General features: G+C 37.1%; 1 protein-coding gene and 1 long non-coding RNA gene across 4 annotated transcripts in view; one reads left to right on the forward strand and one right to left on the reverse strand.

The window, feature by feature from the left end:
- Nucleotides 1-16,181, forward strand: part of LOC129531652 (uncharacterized) — a 556,454-nt gene that overhangs the window by 82,721 nt on the left and 457,552 nt on the right. The gene's annotated exons all lie outside the window — the stretch shown is intronic.
- RGS13 (regulator of G protein signaling 13) overlaps nt 1-16,181 on the reverse strand; it is a 50,758-nt gene that overhangs the window by 3,129 nt on the left and 31,448 nt on the right. For all 3 annotated transcript variants that reach the window (XM_004028072.4, XM_004028071.5, XM_055378161.2), the window contains 2 exons: nt 12,719-12,787; nt 9,131-9,192 (listed from right to left, as the gene is read on the reverse strand). In XM_004028072.4, the coding sequence (XP_004028121.1) occupies nt 9,131-9,192; nt 12,719-12,783 (127 nt within the window). In that variant the 5' untranslated portion in view covers nt 12,784-12,787. The remainder of the gene's footprint in view (nt 1-9,130; nt 9,193-12,718; nt 12,788-16,181) is intronic.

Here is a 16,181-nt window from a genome sequence, read left to right on the forward strand (position 1 = left end):
ACCACCTAGAGACTGTTAGCATAGGATATTTTGTTTACAAAAAGATGTACATAATTTAATACAACTTGATGAATTTGGAGATAAGTATACACCCAAGAAACCATCACCACAATCAATGCCATAAACATATCTATCACCTCCAAAAGCATAGGATTTTGATTAACACTTGGTCAATATCATTTACTATTATGAGAAATAATGGTAGCCAGATGGAATGGAAATGATGAGTAAGATCATATTTTCCTGGATCTTCATCTAAGAGATCAGATCAAGTTTTCCAGCACTAGAAAGCCAGGCTCCTTGATAGCTTGGCTTTGTTAGCAGTGATATAGGAACAAAGATAACGAAGTATTTTGTCTTCAAGCAAAAGAACTCAAATAGAAGTAGATCTCTTCTAAGGAGGCATTGGAGTTGGGGAAAGCTGAATATAAATATTGCATCCTAGGAATACTCAAAATTGAAACATGGACTATTATTATCACATGAGCAAATGCAGCCTTCAGGACACTGCATGGGATACGGTTCAACAAGGACATAACATGAGATGAGTTAAGAGGACAGTTGAGATAGAGGCATTATATAAATGTAACATAGAAAATGATATAGATTACATATTCCTATCCAATGTGATGGGGATATATTTTAACTTAGATTTCAAACAAGAAGTTGATTTTCACACCGGCATGACTCTAAGTTGTGTCTTGTCTCACCATAGGCACAGAAAGGTTTGAACAGAGAACACAGATGCAGGAATTGGTACGCCAGTTCCTAAAGAGACAGCTGAATGGTGGCAAACCAAAAAACAAACAAACAAACAAACAAATAAAAAAAAAAACCAGAATCTTAAGCTGTTTCTGGCTTAACAAGTAAAGTTGGAAGCCAATATTTATATGGTTTGTACTTAGCTATGGAACAGAAAGAAAATGAGATAGCAGATAAAAATCTATGGCTCATGGAATGAGAGTCCGTCACACAGGCTACTTGGATGGGTTGAGTGGATGAGTAGGTAGGGGTAGGAAAATGATCTGGAAACTAATATTAGATTCCAAGCTAGTATTCTGAATTTGTGTTTATGTTTAGCTTAATTATGTAGTAAAATGTTTATAGGTTATCATTTTAGAACCAACTGTATCTGTATCTGGCTTCTTTAACTTTCTTCCTGATGGATTGGGAGAAGTATCCCTGTTTCTTTTTTGGGCTGGCCAAATGGTTCTACAATTCTTGTCATACCAAAGTCCTTTGCTAATGAAGCCATATATACATTGCCTTATCTATTTGTCTATCTGTCTATCTATCATCTATCTTTTTTTCTGTCTTCACGATCTGTTTCCTCTATCTATCTCTCCACACATAAATACACATATTATAGATCCAGTTGTATTATTCTATATATACTGCATGGATATATGGTATTCTATATATACTGCATAGATATACAGTATTCTATATATACTATTAAAAATATGGTATATTTCAGATACTTGATGTGGCAGATTATAGTAGTGTTCCTCAGTTATTTCCTGACCTTTTTGTAGGGGGATTATACTTCCATGTCCTGTTTATGTCAGCATTGGCCATTGAACTTCTGTTAGTCAATGAAATACATGCAAAAGTGCCATGGACACGTTCAAGCAGAGGGTTTAAGAACTATCATGTGGTTCTATTTCCTATGTCCCACAGCCACCACAAGAAGAGCATATTCTAGAAAAGAGCTGCTCCTTTAGCCCGAAGGCTGGAATGAAGACATGGAATAGAGCTGGAGCTGACCCTAGCTGTTGTGTATCATGAAAAAGAAGTGAACCTTTATTAATGTAAATCACTAGGATTTTATGTCACTTGTTACCATGTGATGACTAGCGAAAGCTGAACTGGATTCCGCTATATATTTCAGATATAATTCTAGCGTGCAGAATGAGTGGACTCATGTGATTGGCATACTTTACAGAATTCTGTCTGCATCAGGCTAACTTTTGTCTGAATATGCTGCAAGTTACTCAAGCTAGCGGCTGAAAATGCATTTGTGTAAAAGTGTTCCGGGAATCTTAGTAATTATTAAAGTCAGAACTGAATTGCTCTCCTTAGAATTTCGATTGATTCATACCACAAGTGAATTACAAGGTGGAAAAGCCTTATCTAAATCAGGCAATGTAGGCTGTTCTGAAGTTTCAAATGATACTCATTCCTGAACATTATGCTCAGAAGACTGCGATTCTGCTTGAACAGAGTGAATAAGATGATAAACATCAGAATTGCTCATTTAAATTGGGAGGATGGAAGAAATGGCTTATGTCATACATAGTGTATACTTTTCCCTTAAAAAGTGAGAGTGGTGCCTTTGGGAATCTCTAGCCTGTTCTTTTAAAACTAGTCACTAAAATTAGTATTTCTATGACACACAAGGTGACACATGCCAGTGTTCTTGATGCAGAAGGGAAATGTGGGCTTTCTCATGGCTGAGTCAGAACAGTGGCCCATCTATTCCAGAATTATTTTTTCTGTAAGACTGCAAGGCTTACACCAGGCAGGAAATCCCAAGGGTGCACTACGTTGCAGTACCATTAGAAATGCCTCTAAACCAATTTAAAATCCATTTTATTTTCAATCTGTACCACTGGGGATAATGTATTTCATAATTCTACCATAGTATGTGTGGAGTTTTACAGTGAAGCTTCAGTTTTATTAAAATTCTCTGTTGTGGCTTCTATGCTGTTAATAATTTCTGATTTTTCTTCTACCTTTGTTATTAATATTAATATTACTAATATTATAAACACAGCTTAAAGAGTTGTGGGTCTTTTTTTCAAATTTATGGTCCTTTATTTTAATGTATTTTTAAAATTTGCTATTTAAATTAATATTTGTTATTTATGGCTGAAAATAAAATGTGTAAATATATTGTTGTCTTCAGAGGAAAATATTCCATAATGGCATACAGTCAGCTCTCTGAATCCTTGAGTTCCATATCTATGGAATCAGTCCTCTGTGGATCAATCATTCTTTTTTTTAAATTATACTTTAAGTTCTAGGGTACATGTGCACAACGTGCAGGTTTGTTACATATGTATACATGCGCCATGTTGGTGTACTGCACCCATTAACTCGTCATTTACATTAGGTATATCTCCTAATGCTATCCCTCACCACTCCCCCCACCCCATGACAGGCCCCGGTGTGTGATGTTCCCCTTCCTGTGTCCAAGTGTTCTCGTTGTTCAATTCTGTGGGCCGTTTTTAATGCAGAAAACTTCTAGTAAATTAATAACTACTGTTAACAATTTGGTATATTTCCTTTTATTCTTTTAATCCTTTGTTCATGAATAATTGCCTACCTAACCAGAATTCATTCATCTACACAAACACAGATACACACTGGAATGATCCTATGGGCATTATAATATGAAAGCAATTTTGTATCATTCTTATTCTTTCATAGTTAATAGCACATAGCGAACACTTTCTCTTTTTCATTTTTAATGATCATATAATAGTCTGTTGATGGGGTAGGCCATAACATATTTAGCCACTCTATTATTATTGTTTTAGATTGTTTCCCCTTTTCTTGGTTATAAGTTATCCTTCATTGAATATTTTGGCTTATAAACTTTTTCACCTCTATTTTCTTAGGGAAAATAATTGATTTAAAATAGAATTTTTAGATTGAAGATGTAATATTTTTGGAGACTCTTGATACATATTGTAAAATTGCTTTCAGAAGGATTTCATTATTTTTCATTCCCAATGGCAGTGTCAGTGTTGACTTACTCCACCCTCTCCAATCTAATGGGGTGAAGTCAGTGACTTGTAATTGTTTGAATATGTATTTTTAAAATATAATGCTTAAACAGTTTTGCATTTTTACTGACCATTTCTTTTTTTCCTGTGAATTCCAAATCTTTTGTCTGTTTTTTCTTTGCATTGCTAGTGTTTTCTTAAATTTTTCATATCTCTTTATATACTGAAGACACTATCTCTGTTACATTTATTGCGCTACCTTCTGTTCTCTTTTACGTATTATTTTTGTTTATGAATTTTGAGGTATATTTGTAAACCATTGAATCTGAAGAAGCCTCGATTCATCTATCTGATCCTGCTTTCAATTTCCTCTGTACTTTTATTAGAGAAAAATCTTTAAAGCAAAAATATATTATTTATCCCCCTCAACATTTCCCATTGCCCAAGTGACAAAGGCCACCCCTCTTTGCTGTGGTTTCCTTCCATTATCCTCCCATTCACCTGAGAACCCTTGGAGAATCAGGACTGCAGCTTATTCATCTTCATGTACCCCTTGCCTCAGCACTGCTTGCTATATAGCAGGCACTGAATAAACACATGTCAATTTGGGCTTTTGGATCCCTCATGTTTCTGTTTTAAAATGACTCTCTATGGCTCTTGAAAAGTGAAGAAGCAGACCTTAGTTATTGAACATCTAGGAAGCACTAAAGACCACAGGTTTATATCTGAAATGCTATTGCTTTTTGGTTTTCTGAAAGCAATACCAAAAAATAAAATGTACTAATTGGACAGTGATGTCTATTCTAGGTGAGGTTTTTTTTTCCCCTTTGCAAGGTGAAGAAGTGCATGAGAAGTTAAAAAAGACAAAAAGTGCTAAGTGGAAAGGGTAGAGGCAAGGCAGTGCAGGTAATATAAGGGTTGATGAAGGGAACCATGGCAACAGCAGTAGTTAGCAGAGATTAGAATAAGTGATAGTGTAGGAAACTGCCAATCACACTGTGCAGCAAAGGAGCTTGCACAAATGAAAAAAGCTGAGAGAATGACTCTGTCTTTGGGATCAGGATGTACAAAAGGGAGCAACAATAACCATCAGTAACTTCTACTGACTGCTTTGTGCTATGATGCTGATGAAGATGCACCAGCCCACACAGATGGTTCATGATATGGAGCAGCCTTCATTGCCTTCAGCAGTATGACAATCCCACACTGTTTAACTGGCATTTCTAAGGTGGTCTGCATGGGATTGTGGTAATTTAGAAAGGGTGGAAAATAGTACATTCAAAGATGATTTTGATCAAAAGATTGAAGCAAACTGTGATTCAGAGCACTTGCTTATCCGGAATGGCTTAATATCTGCTCTGCGTGTGTGCTGGGGCAACCTGAACAAGCCAGAGAAAAATATACAACTGTGGTCTCGCATTTGAAATCATAACTTCAGATTTTAAACAGACACTCAACACTGCCCAGTCAACCAATGAGCCTTCCATAGTATCATGGTTCTCTAAATCTGCAGAAACTATTTTATACCTCCTCCCTTGTTATGTTAAAACATACTAAAACATCCTCTCCTAAGCAATCTACTGGCGACCTTGCCTCAAACTTCACTGAGAGCACAGATTAATCAGACGGATATTCACCGTCTTCTCTCCAGAAATAACCAGAGTACTTCCATCTGTACTCCTCCTTTATAACTTCTCTCCTGAGAGGCAAGTGTCCCTGTTCCTTTTTGGGATGGCCAAACAATTTTTTTTCTGGTTCCCTCCTACTTTTGCTTTTTCCTACTTTGCATTCCTACTTTGCATTCCTCTATTGTTCTTATAAGTATCTCTACTCTCTTCTGTGTCATCAGTTTCTTCCCCATGAATGGTTGCCATCATCCTACAAATATATTGCTCTATTTCCCAAATATAACTAGTAACAACTATTGACTCAAACTTTCGGTATTGACCTCATTCTCGCTTCCAGTCTCTGCTTTTTTCTCTGCAGAACTCCACAGCAAAACTTATGTCAGTGATTCCTTATGCTGTGTATCGCTTCATCTGGTTTTACCTGTCTCCACCATACCCATGAAACTGCTCTTGTTGAGGCACTGTTGACTTCCATATTGCCATGTCTAGTGGTCACTGTTCCTTCCTCACCTCAGCTGACTTCTCAGCAGTCTTTGACAATTCACAGCTTCCTTCCTGAAACACTCTCTTCTTTGGCTTCCACAAGAATGCACTATTTTCGTCATTCTTACCTCACTTTGTGCTCCTTTTCCATCCACTTTGCTGACCGCTCTGGTTACCTGGACTTGGAAGTAGCACACACCTAAGTTTCATCTCTGGGTGTGTTTTCCTCTATCTGAACTCTCCCTCTCAGTGGTCTCATAGCCCTATGACTTTTGTTAGCATTTATATGCAAATTACCCCCAGCCTTGTCTTCCCCACTGAGTTCCAATTTTACCTGAATTATTGTAGCAGCCTTCTAGCTAGTTGCTCTACTTTAGTTCTATTTGGTTACATTATGTTTCATATAAATAACAAGAAAATCTTTGATATTTAAATATATAAATAAAAAATCTTTCATATTTAAAAAATTATTTGCAAATAATGTAGCATTAAATAGCATTATCTAAAAGGTATCTAAGTTGCTAACATTCTTAATTTCTAATTAACTTTCGGATTTTGCCATAGTTCCGTTCTCAAACTGATGGTTTTCTTGGATCCCCTTTTCCCACTGAGATGTTGAATTTAATTGTATTTTGATGACTATGAGTTAATGGCTCCCTAAAATGTCTCTAAACCAATTTCGGTTCATCTATTGAGACCCAGGCTGATGTATTTCTTTTTCATGTGTGTGTCTGAGCTACTGTCCTTAGAAATAATGTTTTAATCTATGTAAAATATGCATCTGCATATCTCAGCTAGAGCATGCATTTGACTAATGTCCTCGGTTAATGTAAACACATTTTTATTCTCTGGCACATTTAATATTTGTATTTTTAGTTTTGTCTTACTGGTTGGATCATCCATAGAACGATTTGTTTTATTACTTATTATGTGATTGTTGAATTTTTACGTGAACTTCATAGTAATATGATTTCTGGAAAGGCTCTTACCCTATTTTTGCTGGCTTTTATAAAGAGCAGTATGATGTTTTCCTATTCTCATCTTTGCTAGAGCCTTTGCTTATTCTCATGACACTAGAATTCTAAATTGCTGATTCTAGCAAGGCAGATGACCACTTGAAATCCTTGCCAAATAATTAAGCCTATTCATTTTGTTTATAAGGCTTCCAGGACTGGCACAGAAACTTACATAATATAGCTTGGTGTTTTGAACTTTTCTCACTAATATTTTTCTTGTGTTTATTCATGGAACATTTATTGCATGCTCATTGGGTACAAAGCACATTTTCAGTCTCTCAGGGGTTTGAAAGGTAAATGAGAGGCAAGCTGTGCTCTTAAGGAATTTATAATCTAGGGAGAAAGCCACTATATAAAAAACCCAATACACAAACTAGCTACAATTAAAAGCAGAATAAATGTTAATACTAACAAAATAGAAGATAAAGGAGAAATTACTAAGCAGTTTTCTGGAGAAAGTGGCACTTGAATTTGACTTTCAAACATGAGCAGAGTAACTAGAGATGAAAAGGACTTTGAACAAAAGCCTGGAGCAGAAGAATCATAGATGTACAAGTAGAAAATGAAGTGCCCCACATTGGTGGAGGGCATGTTATGTGACAGGGCATAGCTAGAGACAAATTTTAGAAAATGTTTTGGGTTAGGGTGTAGAGAGTACTAAATACCAAGATTTTGGACGTGTTGGTAGGCAGCAGAGAAAAAATAATGATATTCAAAGACATGTACTTTATTACTATTAAAAGAAACTACCAATTATTGTGTGCTTAATCTATATTAGGCATTGAGCTAGATGTTTTGTATCTCACCTGCACAATAAACCTGAAAGGATAAGTGATACTATTCCCATTTTGCAGATGAAGAGTATGAAACTCCAAGAAAGAGATCAATCTAGCAAGGTGGCAAAATGTGTATTACAGAGGATTGGGACAAAAATTTACAATATAGTTAACTGAATATGCACTTTTGTCTCTTCATCCCATTTCAATGTTCTAACATTGACCCGGAAGATATATTGGTTTAAAATTCACATTCATGCTGGCAAATTGGATTGTAAACTATGAGGAATACCTGAAAAGTGAAAGGCAGTGGTGATTGCATCAAAGAAAGAAACTATGGCCCCAAATGCCCATTGGAAAGGCATGCTACAAAAGATGAGAGCTCAGGTGGTGACCCAAGCCTGTAGAGGTAGATCCAGCCCTAGGGATGGGGCAGAAGTAAGTTCCAGAATGGTTGATTAACGTGTTTCAGCAGGAGTAGCCAAGTGTCTACACCTTCTGCCATTACCCTCTGGGCTGGGCAGTGACAACTGAGTCCATACTAAAGAGGGTCTTGAGTCAGAAAGAGCAGGTAGTGCCTCAGGAGTATGGCAACCCCCATGAGGAACAGGAGGTACCTTGCCCAGAATAGCCACTGGTATACCCCACTAGTTAAAGCATGTAAGTAGCACAGCCAACTCTCCTTCATAGTCCATAGCTCTAAACAGATAAAACATTCACAGAGAGGCTAAAATGGGATCTTAAATAAAAGGATGGGTCTATAGGCAAAAATTAACAAGCATCGAGGGGAACCAACTCCATTTTAAAAAAACTGCCAAATTCAACAGGAGAATTTTCTGTGTCTACACCCTACATTTTTTTTCTGTACCTGTCTTCTGGTTTTATCATTTTCTACAACGGGCCAGCTTTTCTGACCCCAAACGCAATTGACTATTCTCTTGAATGCACGTCCTCCTTTATTTTTCCTGCATTGAGTCCATGACTTTGTCTCTGTCACATCCATTGCTGGTATCTCTTATTTGTACCATGTTAATGTTGATACTTACCTACAACTATATTCAGACCCATGTATAGTCCCACTTAAATCAGACACTGAAAAAGTTGAAACAAACTTTGGGGAGGAGTTTTAGAACAGCAAGACTCAAATTTATTCTTACTTTTGAAGGCAGCAAGAACAGCAAGTTAAGTTTTTTTGTTTAATACTAACTTTAGAAGGCTATGGTATGCGTTACTATTTAAGCATATTTTCCAAGGGATTTTGTGCATATACTTGTGAAGAATATTCACAGTGACTAATCTTGTTTTAATTAACACCAGAGAAAATAATAGTGGTTGACACAACAAACTATTTTCAGGCTTTCTTTTTTTAACTGTGTCAGTTGCCAGTTAGAAGGCTGTAAGAAGAATAGCATACATTCATCATCTGGCACCCCCACCTTTACCTCTAAGAATGGAACTCGCTAGTTATTCAAGGATGACAGATACGCAGTACTCACATTTTGTAGCCATTAAATTTTCAAAAGACTGGGCCCACTGTAACACTTCCTCCAAAGTAAGGCTTTGAAAAGAAACAAAAAGCACTGATTGGGCTAAATATTCTCAAGGTTTTTGTTGAACTAAGTAAAATTATATTATCTTGCAAATGACACCAAAATATATTTACATTCCATTTGTGTGTGGTTTTGGTTGGAAAGTTATTTTCCTGTGATATTTTACATTTTATTTTTACTATTTAAATTTTTTAAATTATAAAAATTGTGCAAATCGTGTAGACTTGAAAATATAATTTAATAAATATTATTCAGAACCATAGTCCTATAATCTCCCTATTAATAAATTACCACTATTAGTATTTTGATGTAGTTTTTAAAAGTCTTTTTGTTATGTTTGTATTTGTGTGTTTTTAATCAAGAAGTAATCACACTATGTGTGTGTATACTTTACGCATTTTATGTCATCATAATTGTATTAATCATTTGTAGTGTTATAATTTATAATTACAAATGTATAATCATTGATAGTCATATTGTTTATGGTGATGGTGAAATATGCTAAAGGGGGGCATTCCATAGTTTACATAATTATTGTCAAACAGCATATTGATTTTCTCTCATTTTTCACCATAAAAACTCAAATGTAGCCCAGCTGTGTTTAAGGCTTGCCATGGCCACATGATTAGAGTAATTCCAGGGCACTAGCAGTAGAATCAAAGTTGGTTAAAAGAGGCAGATTTTTAAGGTTTTTGGTACAGACTGCCAAATTGCTTTTAAAAGGGTTATGCACCGTTTGCCGCTGCCACCAGCCAAGTGTTTACCTATTTATCTATTAGAATCTTAGAGTTAATCCACAAAACCTATTTGCATGCACTCACATAATACAGTTAGTAACCTTAAAGCTAGTATTTTCTCAGTCTCCTATTTGCTAGAATTTTTTTGTATCAGTTTTAATTTTTATTAAGGTGTATTATGTCAGGTTACATTTTACCTAAACAGTATAAACAAAGCCATTCACCATTTAGAAAATAGTTGTGAAAGATTCCAGAACTCTGTTCATTTTGGTGAGCTTCATGAGGTGAATTGGCAGATGACTGTATTCTCAAATACAAGTAACTTTATACACCATGGAATACTATGCAGCCATAAAAAGAAACAATATCATGTCCTTTGCAGGGACATGAATGGAACTGGAAGCCCGTATCCTCAGCAAACTAATGCAGGAACAGAAAATCAAATACTGCCTGTTCTCACTTATAAGCAGGAACTGAATGATGAGAACATATGGACATATTGGGGAGAACAACAAACACTGGGGCCTGTTGTAGGTTGGGGTCATGGGAGGAGGGAGAGCATCAGGAATAATAGCTATTGGATGCTGGGCTTACTACCTAGGTGATAGGATGATCTGTGCAGCAAACCATCATGGCAGACATTTGCCTATGTAACAAACCTGCACATCCTGCACATGTACCCATGAACTTACAATAAAAGTTGGAAAGAAAACAGAAATAGCCAAAGTGTTTATTGCCATTCAGTTTATGGTGCATTCTTAATTGTTCTGCTTTCAATAACTAGATAATTGAAGATGGCTATAGACACGCAAGCACTGTCCATTGGCTATACCTAAAATTAGCAGCCTAAAAATTAGCGGTGCAGGAACAGCCATCAGCATTAGCAGGTTCTTAACACAATGAAGGAGGATTAGTTAAAGAGATTAAAAAATATCCGAGAACATGGAAAAATATTGGGAGTCCTTAAAAGGTCAGATATCTTTTGTTTTCTAAAAATTCAGACGGATCCTGCCAGTTTTGGATGGACTGCTTGCATCAGTACTGAGGCTTAACAGTGTACTGTGTTAAGATTGCTTTCAAAAAACATTTCCATGAAATAGTATCTGAGTCATTGTTCTTTTTTCTTGTTAAAACTTTAGCAAAAGTAACCTAAAATAACCTTTTCAATCTGGTGAAATGGAAAGATCTAGGCAAGGTTTATTGAATGCCTGTCCGTTCTAATCATTCCCATTATATAGGGAAGAATAAAATCTACAACACGAGTGAAGAGTCATCAATGTGTTGGGTTAGCTTAAAATTAAGTGTGGATAATTGTTGGTAAGAGAGTTCTTTTGTCTCTAAGACTCATGAAATTTATGGGGAGAGATGATTGGAGTAATTATGGTTGGGGGTAAAAATGGGAAATACAATTTGTTTTTAATTGAACCCTACTTTTGCTTATAATTTTTTTCGGAGGTTCTCGCAAGTTTAATGCTGGCCTATGGCTATACAGGTGCCTTTATTAGAATTATTCGAAATACCTTTTTTCCTGATACAAGTTCTCCCTTGTGTCCCCTCCCTTCTTCTGGGCGGATGGGCAGTGGATACCAAACAGATATGAAAGCATTTTAAGATACTATGATGTTGTAGACAAAGGAATGAAGAATGTTTGGAGTCTCTGACAGTCCTAGGTTCTAATCCCAGTGCTGTACTTAATTGTCCTTGGTCTTACTTAAAATCTTCAAACCCCAATTTTATTTTCTATATAATAGGGATAATAACATCTATCGCACAATGTTATAATGAAAATTAAATTAGGTCATGAATGCCAAGTACCTATTAAATAACTGTTATCTGGCAGCTTTCCATGAATGTGATTTTTAATTTTTTTGGTCTTCCCCTTTTCTCATGGTGAGTCTATAAGGCACATAGAAGAAATGCGAGCTCCGACAGTGATCCTCTATGGGAATCATTCGAAGAAAGGAGAGCTGTCCCTTAATTAGCAGGTTATACCTTTGTCCTTGGATGCACCTGTGCAGTGCAGTAGCATTCACTGTCATTTAAAATGCTGAGCTTTGGGTCTTACTATCTCCTCTGACCACCATTGCAGCATCCTTCTCCTTGCCACACAGTAGCTTGTGAGCCTTTTTGGACATTTTGGTATTTTAGTGAAAGAGCATTCATGCCAGGGGCTCTGACCATACAGAAAGGTGTGGACAGAACTGAGGGCTGGACATGGACTATGTTAGGCACTCATGGTTAATCTAACAGGGGTTCTCAACTTTTGGGAATTCTTTCAGGTGAGGAAATCCAATGCAATGGTCTGTTACTTTTCTCAGGCATTATTCTTTTCACTGTTCTCATCCAAATGGCTACATTTTGAGTTATAGAAAAGTGTGGAGGAAGAGACTTGGGAGCTTGGTTAACATTTGATTCCTCCTCCAGTCTCACCTTCTTTATCTAGGGATGAAGCTTTCTGGCACTTCGTATGTGGAGGGTTGGAACCAAGAAAATATTTCGGATTGAAGAATCTCATTTTAACACAAACAGTATTCTTTGTTTTTTTAAAAAGAACAGAGACTATTCATAATAGATTCTAAAGCATTTAACTTGCTGAATTCTCAAGTGTAAACCATGAATAATGAAAACAAGAATCTTAGTAACATACGACTGCTCTTCTGGTGAAATGACTCATGTGTAAATGCAAATTTTACTTTCTGAACAAAATATGTTACAATAGCAGTTTAATAAATATGTACCTATTTATCATCTGATAAATATGCTTTACAATTACCATAGAAACTTAAATGCTACTTACTTTGAAGGGGGCCTCTTAGATTCATCTCTGCACATCTTACAAATCCAACAATTCCGCCTGCTCATTTTTCTAAGGAAATACAGTATATATTTGTATAATTTTAGTCATTTAAAATAATTGTATGTTAGAGTCAGTTTCTAAGGAACATACAATATTATAAATCATTAAAAAAGATGGGTTCTTGAAGTTAATGGAATACAGTCACTGGGGGAGTTGGGAGGAGAGAGGAGAATAAAATGACTCATCTCTCATAAATATTTTATAAAAATATACGTGCTTAGATTTGTAAATGACTTTACTCAACTGGCCTATTTATTAAACAATGAGGTTTAAAAAATACCAATCTCTGAAAAAGATCTTTTCATTTAGAACTTACCGATAATGAATTTACCAACTCCCAAGGCTTCCCTTTTGGGACAATTCTTATTTTTATTTTTATTTTTTTGAGACAGGGTCTCACCCTGTCACCCAGCCTGGAGTGCAGTGGCATGATCATGGCTCACTGCAGCCTTGACATCCCCAGTCTTAGGTGACCCTCCCACCTCAACCTCTGGAGTAGCTGGGACTACAGGCATGCGCCACCATGACTGGCTAATTTTTGTGTATTTTTGGTAGAGAAGGGGTTTCACCACATTGCCCAGGTTGGTCTCAAACTCCTGGGCCCAAACAACCTGCCCACCTCAGCTTTCCGAACTGCTGGGATTGTAGGCATGAGCCACTGTGCCCAGCCACAATTCTTGTGTTTAGAAAGCTCTCTCAATGTATTAAAAAAGAGCCTTATTTTAACTGGACAAGTAAAATAGTGTAAATAGCCAAATAAAAAATAAAGTACCTTCTGAGTGAATTTTAAGGGTGCTGCTTATCTGGTTTTATCTACTCTGGGCACAGTAACTTTGACTTTAAAATTCAGTTAGAGTTTATTCATCTCAGGCACCTTTACATAACAATACATATCATAGAAGGTTTTTAACTCAGGACTTTAAAAAACAACTAACAAATTTGTTAAGAGTTATTAAATCCACATTTTAAAGCTGGAAATGGTTTGTTAAACATATATACATACATATATAATGAATTATTAAGGATAAACAGTGAATTTTTATATCAGTCTTTACGATTCATTCAAAAGTCTGTTGAATACTTGTTATGTGCCAAGTTCTGGCTGCCTGTGATCAATATACATCTTGTCTGTCCTCTTCTGTCCTCACTGACAAGCAATTAAAATACATGTGATGGGCCAGGCACAGTGGCTGATACCTGTAATCTCAGCAATTTGGGAGGCTGAAGCGGGGAGGATTGCTTGAGCCCAGGAGTTCTAGACTAGCCTGGGCAACACAGTAAGATTCTGTCTCTATAAAAAATAAAAAAAATTAGCTGGTCATGTTGACTAATGCCAGTAGTCCCAACTACTTGGGATGCTGTAGTGGGACAATCACTTGAGCCCAGGAGATGGAGGCTGTAGCAAGCTGTAATTGCACCACTGTGCTGTAGCTGGGGCAACAGAGTGAGACCCTATCTCAAAAACAAAAAACAAAAACAAAAAATCCCGAAACGTGATGGGGACTTGGATACAGGAAGTACAGGGGTTGTGAATACACCTAGGAGGAGAACCTAACTAGACTTGAGGAGTTAGTGAAGGCAGCCCAGTTAAGTAACATCTGAGCTGGAACCAGCAGGATATCCACGAGTGTGCTGAGTGAAGGAGGGGCAACTTTAGCAAAAATTAAGAGGCAATGAGTTATGTCCCATTGAGGAAATAAAAGGAATTTAGGCTCAGCACGGTGGCTCAGGCCTGTAATCCCAACACTTTGCAAGACTGAGGCAGGAGGCTCTCTTGAGCCCAGGAGTTTGAGACCAACCTGGGCAGCATAGAGAGACCCTGTCTCTCCAACAAAAAGAAAAAAAAAATTAGCTGGGCATAGTGGTGTGCACTTGTAGTCCCAGCTACTCAGGAGGCTGAGGTGGGAGGATCACTTGAGCCCAGGGGGTTGAGGCTGCAGTGTGCCATGATCACACCATTGCACTCCAGTCTGGGTGACAAAGAAAGACCTTATCTCAAAAAAAAAAAAAAAGAGGAATTATGTTCCACATGAATTTAGAGTGTGGCAGACAGAATGAGACAGTGAGCTGAGAGGCTTAGAGAGTTAAGATTGAACCAATAATCATGTTTAAAAATGTTCACTGCAGCAAGAAAGTGGTGGGAGAATTTGTAATGCTAGGCAGAGGCCGAGCACGTTGAGCCATATAGGCCATGGATTTCACAGTAAGAAGCTGGGAAATCATTGCAGGATTTAAAATTCAGAATAGACATGTTAAGATTTGAAATGGGTTTGTGAGTAGAATGAATGGCAGTGTGGCAAGAGTGTCATCAGGGAGACCAGTTAGGGTGAGAATGCAGGAGTTCAGGTGACGGATGATTAGGAAGGTGGCAGTGGAGATGGAGGGAAGGAGAGAGATTGTAGACATTTTGGAGGAAGAACTATTAGAACTTGTTGACCCATTGGATATGTAAGGTGAGACAGAAGAGAACAAGTTGAGGTGAGAGATTTGGCTTCAGGATAAAGGTGGGCTATTTTCATAAAACACATAAGAGTAGCCCCCTCTAACAAAAAAAATGACGAGATGGTCCAGGAAGACGGTGTGAACTGTAAAAAGCAGACAGCCCAATATGAGTTTCTGAACACAAATATTTAAGAGAAAGGCTGTGTAAAAGGAGCTTGCATCAGAATAACACAGTATCACAGAAACCAAGGAACGAGTTTATCAAAAAGGAAAGAGTGGCCAATGGAGTGTTAAAAGCTGGGAAGCGATTAAGAGAGGAAAGGATCAAAAAATGTCAGATTTGTTCACAAGATGCTCATTAATGACCTTGCTGAGAGTGGTTTCAGTGGAGCAGGGAGGACAGAAACAAGGAGGAAAGCAAGAGAAAATGAGGCCCAGGACAAATGAAAGGCTGCTTATAATTTCTGTTTGCCCTCCTTCCCTCTCCTCCTTCCTCCCTGCTTTCCTCTTTCCCTTCCTCCCTCCCTTTTCCCCTCTCTCTCTCTTTCTTTCTCTCCTTCCTTCCTCCCTCCCTCCTTTCTTTCTTTTCTTTCTTCCTTCCTTTCTTTCTTTCTTTCTTTCTCTTTCTTTCTTTCTTTCTTTCCTTCTTTTTCTTTTCTTTGTTTCTTTTCTTTCTCTCTCTCTTTCCTCTTTCTTTCTTTCCTTCCTTCCTTCCATCTTTCCTTCTTTCTCTCTTTCTCTCTCTCTCTTTTTCTTTTTCTTTCTTCCTTGAAAGCTGTTGATAGAAAGACGTAATAATGACAGAGAGACAGATTCTTGTCATTTGACGATTCTGGCCTGCATGTCTCTCTAGGAGGCATCGTTACAATAAAGTCAAGTTACAATGTGAGTGACATACTCTAAAGCTGGCAAAAGGTACATAGACAGAGTTTGAAAACACAGAAGAAAGAAAGAAAACCAA

This window comes from Gorilla gorilla, chromosome 1, assembly GCF_029281585.2.
Source record: "Gorilla gorilla gorilla isolate KB3781 chromosome 1, NHGRI_mGorGor1-v2.1_pri, whole genome shotgun sequence".
In the NCBI taxonomy this organism is placed as follows: domain Eukaryota; kingdom Metazoa; phylum Chordata; class Mammalia; order Primates; family Hominidae; genus Gorilla; species Gorilla gorilla.